This window comes from Bos taurus, chromosome X (assembly GCF_002263795.3).
Source record: "Bos taurus isolate L1 Dominette 01449 registration number 42190680 breed Hereford chromosome X, ARS-UCD2.0, whole genome shotgun sequence".
Lineage (NCBI taxonomy): Eukaryota > Metazoa > Chordata > Mammalia > Artiodactyla > Bovidae > Bos > Bos taurus.
In genome coordinates, this window is record NC_037357.1 from 133,274,381 (window position 1) to 133,285,366 (window position 10,986).

Genomic DNA, 10,986 nt, shown 5'->3' on the forward strand with positions numbered 1-10,986 from the left:
TGGCCTGACTGCGGTGTGTGAAAAGTAAAAGAGGTAATGAGACTGAATAAAGTCTGTTCAGCCTTCAAATCCTGAAATAATCTCGCTGGCTGTTTACACTGTGCCCAGTGTACAAGGAGCAAAGCTCCCCAGGGCCCCAAAGAAATCCACAGACCCAGGTTTATTTGCACGCTGACACAAAACAACTTTGGCAAGAGGACCGCTCCAAAACGCTTTCACCAAATAGAAAAACCAGCCGTCTCCAAGCTGGGAGCCCAGTTTCTTCGGCCGCGAAATAGAAAGGTGAGTGAAGAAATTCCAGCTCATTAGGACAAGGTGAGAACCACTAATTTTTTTATGAGTCTTTCATTCTCCTTCTCCTTTCTACATTTAGCTCTAGGGCAAAATCGTTTTTCTTTTTTTGAAGGGTGAACGTTAGGACATGTTCCAAACTACTCATAACTGGAACAGGAAGGGCAAAATCCTTCCCGGTGGGGAAGCGTGACGCAAACCTCAAGTTTACAGCTTTTCATGCTTAGAAGCCTCTGGGTTTATGAGTGAGTCAAGATGAGTTGGGAATTCCGAGCTGGTGCTAGTATGTTAAAGGACCCGACCACCAATACAGGAGACTTAAGAGATGTAGGTTCGATCCTTGGGTCAGGAAGATCCCCTGGCAACGCAAATGGGCAACCCACCCCAATATTCTTGCCTGGAGAATCCCACGGACAGAGGAGCCTGGCGGGCTACAGTCCATGGGGCCGTAAAGAGTCGGACATACTGAGTGACTAACACATAACAAGCTGAGTTAATTTCTAGGAGAGGAAGAACACACACACCCTCCGCCTCCACCCTCTGCACCTCAAAGCTCCGTTTTTTTGCCCAACTTCCCATCCCCACATGGAAAACACGTCATGAGGATCAGAGGTGAGAACTTGCAGGACCCAGAGAGGCAGAGGCTGGCACAGGCGGAGAAAGACACACCTGAAGGCCAGTTGGCAGGCAGGTCTACCAACTGCAAAGGTATTTCAGCACGGGAGTGGGGGGAGACCTCACCCCCCCTTTTTTTTTAAACCACACTGTGAATTTTTAATACAAACGTGTCTTTGGAACTCCACTCTTCTCTGAACAGACACAAACTGCAGCTGGCCTCAAAGCGGCCAGGACCTCACCTTGCCCAGGAGTTGCCCTGGCTACCACAGTACCCGAGCTAGCTAAGGTGGGGGTGTCCAGCCCTCATCCACCCACCTTTTCTGTCTATGGAGCCCTGGGATATGGGCTGTGGGATTCTGCTTCAACACAGACATCAAGCAAAATGCAGAGAGGCTGAGATAAATCAGCTCCCAATCCATAGCTCGGGGCTTCCCAGGTGGGCTCAGCGGTAAAGAATTTCTCGCCTGCCAATGCAGAAGCTGCAAGTTCGATCCCAAGGGTCAGGAACATCCCCTGGAGGAGGAAATGGCAACCCACTCCAGGATTCTTGCCTGCAGAATCCCACGGACAGAGGAGCCTGGTGGTACATGGGGCTGAAAACAGTCAGATAGGACTTGTGACTAAACCAAAATTTACAGCTCACTGACATGAATGAATCAGCCATGGGTGTACATGTGTCCCCCATCCTGAATCCCCCCTTCCACCTCCCTCCCCATCCCATCCCTCTGGGTTGTCCCAGCGCACCAGCTTTGCGTGCCCTGTTTCACGCACCAAACTTGGACTAGTCATCTGTTTCACATATGCTAATATACATGTTTCAAAAACCACCACAACATAGTAATTAGCCTCCAATTAAAATAAATTTTTTTTAATGAAAAAAAAAATTCACAGCTCACGTCTACAGATGCCCTGTTTTCAAAACCTTCAACGGTCATTGCCAAAGAGCTTGGCTCTTGGCGGGGGCAAATATGGGGGCATCAGTGACAACAGCTTGTCCTGCCCAGGGGTCACCCGGTCACCGATCAGCATGACTCAGCACAACCCATAAAAAACGCAGCCCCTTTCAGACACAAGGCGACCCGCCGATGGCTCTGAACCTTCACTATCAGGAGGACCTCTGAACTGGGACATCACTCACCTGGGTGTGTGGGCCAATCACACCCCCTCCGACCCCCCAGTGTGTGTCCTGATTCTCCCCCCATCAGCCTGCCTTCGGCTTGCAAACCAGGAAGGACATTTAAAGACATAGCCTTGCATCCAGCGAGGGGTTTAAGGGTCTGGAGACCCGGGAAAGGGGGCACACTGGCCAACTCCCTGCCCCCGCACCTCCCCAGGAGGTCCTGGTCCCCAAGAGGCAACCTGAAACTCATCAAGGTCCCAAAGGAGCCGCCCCTGGGACCGGGGAAGGCCCGGATGACTGTCTTTCTTCTGGGGGCGCTCACGGAAAGGCTCCGGCGTTCTCGGTTGGAGGGAAAAGGGGAAGGAGGGGAATCTAAGACGCGATGAGAAGGAGAAGCAAGGCTTCATTCCTTCCCGAGGTTCACAAACATTCCTGAGGCCGCAGGGGGCCCACTGACACCCAGCTGGCGCGCTTCGGGCTGCCCAGTGAATCCCCCGGGTGGCCCTTCTGGAATCCGAGCCCCTCCGCAGACATTTCAGAAGTCAGGCCCTCCCCCAACCTCCCCCCACCGCCCCGCCGCACCCAAGTCTTCCACTTGCTGACCTAATGGAGAGAGGAACGCCCACCAACTGCAGCGCTCAACCTACTGACAACGCTCCTGAGAGGGCCCGCATCAGAGCAGAGCCTCAGAGACGCAGACACGTCAAGGTCTCTGGAGTTCCTTAGGGCAGGAATGTTATTTCTGCTGCACACACACAAAAAAACGGCCTTTTGTGTTTTTTTTCCAGACCTGGTAAACCTCAAGCTTACAAGTCAGTGTCAAGGTACTGAACGGTTACAAATCATGCTGGCTGCTTTTCTGGGGGACTGACTCTATGTGGCTCAGCTGGTAAAGAATCCGCCCGCAATGCGGGAGACCTGGGTTCGATCCCTGGGTTGGGAGGATCCCCTGGAGAAGGGAACGGCTAACCCACCCCAGTATTCTGGCCTGGAGAATCCCGTGGACTGTTTAGTCCAGTCACAAAGAGTCAGACACGACCGAGCGACTTTCACTTAACTCACCACGTATGCACTTGAGATTCCAACAATGCCACTCCGGGGGAGTCAGGGTCCCTTTAACCTTGACTCCGATCCAGAGAAAAGGCAGTTCCTCAGGGAGCAGCCCCCGCCCAGCGCCCATAAAACTCAGCTCGCCCATAAAACTCAGCTCTCGGGAGTTCCTGCTCCCATTTCCTTTTTTCCAGCTACAAAAAATGCAGATGAAGCAAGTATTTGTTTGAGTTTTACTATGTAAATAAAGCCTATTATCAGGGCCAGCACCGAGGAAAAAAACAGCCTTCCCCACCCAGGTTGGCCAGGCCAGGGGCCTCCCAAGCACCTTCAAAAAGAAGAATAAAGCACAGCTTTCCAAGCTAAAATCCTTTCAAAGCAAAAGTGGCGTACAGTTCATCTGCTGCTGCTGCTGCTGCTGCTGCTAAGTTGCTTCAGTCGTGTCTCTGTGCAACCCCATAGACAGAACCCCATAGAGTCGTGGGCTCTGTGCAACCCCATAGACAGAAGCCAACCAGGCTCCCCCGTCCCTGGAACTCGCCAGGCAAGAACACTGGAGTTGGTTGCCATTTCTGTCTGCAATGCCCTAGAGAGGGCGATTTTGTGCCAGGGGGCACATGACAGTACAAGACACTTTCGGTTGTCACACATGGGAGAGGGGGTTACATTGCCAGTGGGTACAGGCTAGAGTTACTGCTAGACACCCTACAATACACAGGAAAGGACGCCCCCCACACCCCACTCAGCAAAAAAGGATCCAGCCCAGAACATCAGAAGTGCCAAGGCTGAAAAGCCCTCGTGGTGGTGGTGGTGGTGGTGGTGGTGGTGGTGGTGATGTTAATTTCATTTCTCAGTCATGTCTGACTCTTTGCGACCCCGTGGACTGTAGCCGCGATAGGCTCCTCTGTCCGTGGAATTCTCCCGGCAAGAATCCTGGAGTGGGTTGCCATTTCCTTCTCCAGGGACATCTTCCCCACCCAGGGATCGAACCCATGTCTCCAACTGGAGAAGCAGCAGAGATATGCAGGGTCAAGATCTGACCCTCAGGGCCCTTCTCAAGATGGGACCTCTGGGCTGTTCCATCTATAAAATGGGCTAATAAAACTCCATCAGGAAATCAGGGACTGAGCCGGCCTTGTTCTTGGTATCACCTCCAGCTCGGAGTTGTACACTCCCAGGAGGCTTTCAACCAAGACACTCGTCATCATACATCTTACACGGGATCAGGCTTCTTCCAAGTCAGATTCTGTTAGAAATGAGCTGTAAAATACCCCAGCGCTCTAAATATGTAACCATGTAATTTCAGCATTTCTTAAATGCAAAAAAAAAAAAAAAAACTATTAGAAGACCCATTATTTAATGAGACCTAGAGATGTTTCCGGAGAAGGCAATGGCACCCCACTCCAGTACTCTTGCCTGGAAAATCCCATGGATAGAGGAGCCTGGTAGGCTGCAGTCCATGGGGTCGCTAAGAGTCAGACATGACTGAGCGACTTTACTTTCACTTTTCACTTTCATGCATTGGAGAAGGAAATGGCAACCCACTCCAGTGTTCTTGCCTGGAGAATCCCAGGGACGGGGGAGCCTGGTGGGCTGCCATCTATGGGGTCACACAGAGTCGGACACGACTGAAGTGACTTAGCAGCAGCAGCAGAGATGTTTCAGTAGCTACTGGGAAAGAAAAGATTCAAAGCTTGGATTAATCCAAATTCTGGTGGTGAAACACGTTTCTCCAGTCTCCATCACAACAATCTACTTTCATTTTTTAAGACATTATAATGGGCACACTTTTCTCCATCCTTTCCTAATAAGTTCAGTTAAGTCGCTCAGTCGTGTCCGACTCTTTGCGACCCCATGAATCGCAGCATGCCAGGCCGCCCTGTCCATCACCAACTCCCGGAGTTCTCTCAGACTCACGTCCATCGAGTCGGTGATGCCATCCAGCCATCATATCCTCTGCCGTCCCCAATCCCTCCCAGCATCAGAGTCTTTTCCAATGAGTCAACTCTTCACATGAGGTGGCCAAAGTACTGGAGTTTCAGCTTTAGCATCATTCCTTCCAAAGAACACCCAGGGCTGATCTCCTTTAGGATGGACTGATTAAACCTCCTTGCAGTCCAAGGGACTCTCAAGAGTCTTCTCCAACACCACATTTCAAAAGCATCAATTCTTTGGCGCTCAGCTTTCTTCACAGTCCAACTCTCACATCCATACATGACTACTGGAAAAACCATAGCCTTGACTAGACGGACCTTTGTTGGCAAAGTAATGTCTCTGCTTTTCAATATGCTATCTAGGTTGGTCATAACTTTCCTTCCAAGGAGTAAGCGTCTTTTAATAAAGTGACAGTTAATTACTTTAGTTGTTAACAACCAGCTGTTGGATCATGAGCAAACATCACTGATGACTTAATCCAGGAGAAAATGCAAGCAGGTGAAACACTGCCAATACCACACAATACAGCATGTGGTTAAGAAATACACATGCGCGTGTGACAGCGTGCTCATGTGCATGTATATACACAAGTGTGCGTGGAAATTTAGCACGGGCATCCAAACTGTCCTGAATCCTCTCCATCCTAAGCAAAGAAACCACATTATCTCCAGTCACAGTATAACACCTATAAAAACCAAGCAGCAGTTTAAGGGAGGGACATAGGAGCATGTCAGGTTAAAATCACAAGCAGCTTTATTTCTGCAAAACCCTGAAGCACGATCTGGAAAGGCAGAGTGCATACACTGCCACCAGTCTAGCCACACAAAGACACACACACAGAAACACATACACATGCAGAGTGTGTACACTGCTACCAGTCTAGCCACACACAGATACACACACACACACACAGTGTGTACACTGCTACCAGTCTAGCGACACAGAGTCACACACATACACACGCAGAGTGTGTACAATGCTACCAGTCTAGCAACAAAGAGACACACACACACACAGAGTGTGTACACCGCTACCAGTCTAGCCACACAGACACACACACACCCAAGACACACACACACACGACACAGACACACACACATACACCCAAGACACACAGAGCAACACACACCCAAACCGTAGCAACTACCGGGAGAGCCCATCAGAGGCTAAATCCGGAGCCAACAGCCCCCAGTGGTCTGCACAGGCCCTGGTTTGTGTCCACAGGCTCTACCGCACTGCTCCTTCGGTTTGTAGAGGGGGGCCCTCTTGCACAGGAAGATGTAACGCCACTAAGAACTCGGGGGTGGGGGTGTTACGACTTGGGGTACAGAGAAAGGGGGAGGTACTCCAAAATCCTTTTCCCCAGCTTCCGGTAAAACAACTGAATTTTTAGGCCAGTTTTCTTACCCAGTGGAAGCCCCCAAAGCAAGACGCTATCTTAAACAATATTGTACCACTTATTCGATCTGCTCTAACGACAGATCCGAGGAAGACAGCTTGAATTGGATCTGCGTGTGCTCTTTTTTAAAAGAAACACCTAAAGTTCTAAAGGTTTGGGGGATTCACCTGGTATCTTTTTAACCTTTACCATCCAAAATGTCTGGTAAAACTCATGATTTAAAAAGCTCAAGCTACTATGCTGTAAGGTATGCAGGGAGCACCAGATCTGCACAAGGTCTGCCCACTAAGCTGCCTCCCACTTTTCAAAGAATTCAATGCATTAATAGGTTGCACCTGGGTGAAATTTACAACAACAAAGACAGCCTCAACCCCCAGTTCAACAAAAATTCAGTGCACGTTTACCCTCAGAGTCTCTAGTTTATAACCATAAAAACATGAGAGAAAATAAAAAGATTAGTCCGGTCTCTCATTTGTTATCTAGGTAACAAAGCCACACCATCTCCTAAATGCAATCCGGTGGGGCAGGTTAGAAGTCAGTTCAGTGCTTCCAGCCGCGGTGAAGCAGGAAAGCAGAGAAAAAAACAGTAAGTCACCTTCAAACCCTTCTGCGAGCCAAGAATTTTTTTTTGCATTTTAAAGAGAACTTTGTCCCCAGGAATGGCGCGGCCCAGACCTTCCAAGAGAAACTGACCAACAGACAGTTTTAACCAGGGGAAAACCAAAGGACTGGTTTTGTGTTTTTACGGGTTTATACAGGCTCGGCTGCTGAGTCTCAATATGGGTTTTCGATTTCGAGGCAAAAAAAGTCAAAGTTCTAAAGTAAACCCTACACACACACACACACACACACAGTTCAGTCGCTCAGTCGTGTCCGACTCTTTGCGACCCCATGGACACACACACTAGCAACTTATTCTCAAATCCCACTTTTATAAAGGACTCTGAAAACTTTCAGGTTTTTTTTTGCAAGTATCCAGGGCGCCGCGGATCTAGGGCTGGAAGCCAAACGTCAGTAAATATTGATGGGCTTTTGGGAATGGAGAAGCTGGCCTGCCGGCAGCTGCTCGCCCACACATCCTAGAGATAAGGGGTGCGGGTCCAAGTCGGGGTGCAGAAACAAGCATCCAAACAGGCTAACACAGGAGGAGCAGGCTCTGTCCACCCGGCGCACGTGGGAACGTTCCCCCCAGACCACTGGGCTGGCCCACAGGTACAGGCCGCCACTACCAAGGCCGGGAGTGACAGCGGAGGGCCGGGCCCCTTCCAAGAGGGGGAGGGGAGAGATCCGAAACAGGAGCCAATGGAACTATCGGCGGCGCCGGGAGCCAAAAAGAGCTGGGAAAGAAAGCAGGGCGGCCCAGGTGGCGCCCGGACCAGACACCTAAGGCGGGTCCCAGCGCCCCACGTTCTCTAAGGGGACCCAGGCAAACGCGAGTCCCGGGCCCCGGGCGCCACCCGAAACCCCCCCCTCGCCCGGCGCTCCTGACCTCGACGAATCCCCCGCCCCCCGAGGCCACCTCCCGGCTGTCACCATGCAAGTCCCGCGCCCCGCCTCACCTTGGTGATGACCAGCGGCTCGCCGTGCTCGCGGCCGCCCTTCAAGGTGAAGCCCCAAGGGGCGCCACCGCTCAGCTGCACCTCCACCAGGCGCCCGCCATCGGCCGTCCGTGCCTCGGCCTCCGCCAGTCGCTCCGGCCGCGCGCGGGGCTCGGCGCCCTCCATGTCGCGGGGCGCAGAGGCGGCACGGCCGCTCAGGCCCCCGGGGCCGCCTGACCCGTGCCCATACGCTCTGGAGAAGCCCAGCCGGCCGAGAGCGAGGGAGGCTCTCGGCGCCCCTGTCGCCGGCCGCGGACAAACTTGCGCTGCAACTTGCAAGGAAAGTGCCGACCCGGGGCGCGAGGGAGTACGGAGGACTCGCGGCGCAGCGCACTGGGGAAGGCGGTCCCGGAGGGGGCGGGCCCGCAGGGAGGGGTCAGGGAGCCGCGGGGAGGGGGCGGGCCGGCAGGGAGGGAGCGGAACAGCGGGGGAGAGGCGGGGAGATGCGAGGAGGGGGCGGAGCCGCGGGCAGGGGGCGGGGAAACGTGGGGAGGGGGCGGGCTGGCGGGGAGGGGGCGGGGAGCCGCGGGGAGGGGGCGGGCCCGAGGGGAGCGGGCGGGGAGCCGCGGGGCCCGGCGCGCGCTTGGGGGCAGGGGGCGGGGCGCATGAGACGAGGTTTGGCTCGCGCTATGCGCGAAAGAACAGGGGGCTCGCGCCGCGCGCGCGAGAAGTGGGACTCTCGTCGTGCTGCGGGCGCCGGGGAGAGAGCTAGCCCCGCGGGCGCAGAAACCGGTGTCTGGCGCCGCGCGTGCCTGGGGGAGGGCTGACCCGGCGCGCTCAGAAACCAGAAGGCGGGGGGAACTCACGCCGCGGCGCGCGCCCAGAAACTGAGGGCTCGCGCCCCGCCGCGCGCGTAGGAAGCGGGGGTGGTTCTCGCGCCGCGCGCGCCGGGGGGAGGGCCGGCTCCGCGCGGTCAGGAACGAGGGGGCTTGCGCCGCGCGTGATGGGAGGCTCCACGCGTGCAAGGTGTGGGGGCTCGCGTCGCGCCGCGAGCGCAGGAAGGGGCGGGGCTAGCGCCGGGCGCGCCCGGGGGAAGGCTGAACCCGCGAGCGCAAGGAATGGCTCACTCCGCGCGTGCCGGGCAAAGGACTGGCCCGCGCGCGCAAGAACCAGGGTACTCGAGTGGCGCCGCGCGCGCAGGAAAGGGGGATGCTCGCGCCGCGTGCGCACAAGGCAGCGGCCTCGCGCCGCGCGCGCACGGGTCAAGGGCTGGCCCCACGCGCGCGCAGGAACTGCGGTCTCGCGCCGCGCCGCGCCGCAGGAAAGGGGGGGCTCGCGCCGCGCGCTCCCGGGCGAGGGCTGGCCCCGCGCGCGCAGAAACAGGGGACGTACTCGCCCCGCGCTCGCCGCGGGGAGGGCTAGCCCCGCGCGCTCAGGAACGGGGGGCTTGCGCCGCGCGTGACGGGAGGCTCCGCGCGAGCAAGAAGTGGGGGCTCGCGTCGCGCCGCGTGCGCAGGAAGGGGCGGGGCTAGCGCCGCGTGCGCCGGTGGGGAGGGCTGACCCCGCCCGCGCAGGAACCTGGGGACACGCGCCGCGGCGCGCGCCCAGGAAGCGGGGTCTCGCGCCGTGCGTGCCGGGGGTGGCTCCGCGCACGCAAGAAGAGGGACTAGCGCCGCAGGTGGCGAGGGGCCCCGCGCGCGCAAGAGTGGGGGCTCGCACCGTGCGCGCCGAGGTAAGGAAGGGCTGGCCCGCGCGCGCAGGAAAGGGTGTGTGTCCAGTCTGGTTTGATTTCAAGCGAAAGTCCTAGCTCTGTGGGAGTGATTTCCCTGGCGAAGAGGGGCCATAGAAAGGCAGTATTTTAATACAAATCACGGCTCAGTCACTGTTTATGAACTAGCAATGGATCAAAATGGATGTCACAGACCCAGACCTGGCAAGAGCGCGTGGTTTCTGGGGGAGATGGGTTAAGATGAGACAGCACTGTTGAGGGCTCCCGGTTCTGAAGAATTAACCTCCCTCGCCCCCCGGGAAGGCCTGCTGACGGGCGAGAGAGCGGACTTCCCGACCCTGAGCTCTCCGCCCCTCACCCCTCCTCCTCGCTGCCAAGCATCACCCTCGTGAGGCCTCGTGGCGTTCCGCGCTGCCCTCACCGAGCCTGGCGCCTTTTCCGCCAGCGCGGGGGGTCGGGCGGGGGCCGCGGGGAGGCCCAGGGCACATGACGCCCCCTGCCCGCGGTCTCCGCGTCCAGCACATGACCCAGGCCGATCGGCAGACCCGAGCCGCGCGCGTCCCCAGCACGACCCATGGCCTCCCCGCGCCTCGGCACCTTCTGCTGCCCAACGCGGGACGCCGCCACGCAGCTCGCGCTGGGCTTCCAGCCGCGGGCTTTCCACGCGCTATGCCTGGGCAGCGGCGCGCTCCGCCTGGCACTCAGCCTCCTGTAGCTGCGGCCTGGGCGCCGGCCTGCGGGTCCCGAGGTCGCCTGGGCCTCGCGGCCGACCTCGGCCCGCGGCCCCCCGTCAGTGCGCATAGTGAGCGCCGCCGCCACTTGCGACGTGCTCGGCTGCCTGGGTGAGCGCGCGACCCGCGCGGGCGGGTGGCGACCCGTCGGTGTGCGAGTGAGGACGCCCGACCCGCGGGTGGGGACTCGAGCGTGCGTGGTTCAGGGCGCGGGGCCCGCGGGTGGGGACCCGACTATTAGTGGTTGAGGGCCGGTGCCCCGCGAGTGGGGTCCCCTTCATGGTAGTTGTGTGCGCACGGCCCGTCGTAGGTGGGGACCACTGCGTGCGCGGTTGAGGACGCGCGACTCAACGGTGGGGACCCCTCCGTGTGAGGGTGAGGATGCCTGGCCCGCGAGTAGGGACCCATCTGTGCGTTTTGCAGGGCCCCCATACCTCGTTGGGGACCGTGCCGTGGGCGGTTGAGGGCTCAAGGCCCGCGTGTGCGGATTCCTCCTTACGTGGTTGAGGTGGCGCGGCTCGTGAGTAGGAAACCCCTTAGTGGGAGTTGAGGGCGCGCGGCTCACGTGTGGGGAC

The 10,986-nt window shown here is 57.2% G+C and overlaps 1 protein-coding gene across 1 annotated transcript in view; it reads right to left on the reverse strand.

Annotated features, from left to right (window-relative positions):
* Positions 1 to 8,322, reverse strand: part of SHROOM2 (shroom family member 2) — a 142,035-nt gene extending 133,713 nt beyond the window's left edge. The window contains exon 1 of the mRNA XM_002700461.6: positions 7,973 to 8,322. Within this exon, the coding sequence (XP_002700507.3) occupies positions 7,973 to 8,137 (165 nt within the window). The 5' untranslated portion in view covers positions 8,138 to 8,322. The remainder of the gene's footprint in view (positions 1 to 7,972) is intronic.
* Positions 8,323 to 10,986: the final 2,664 nt, after the last annotated feature.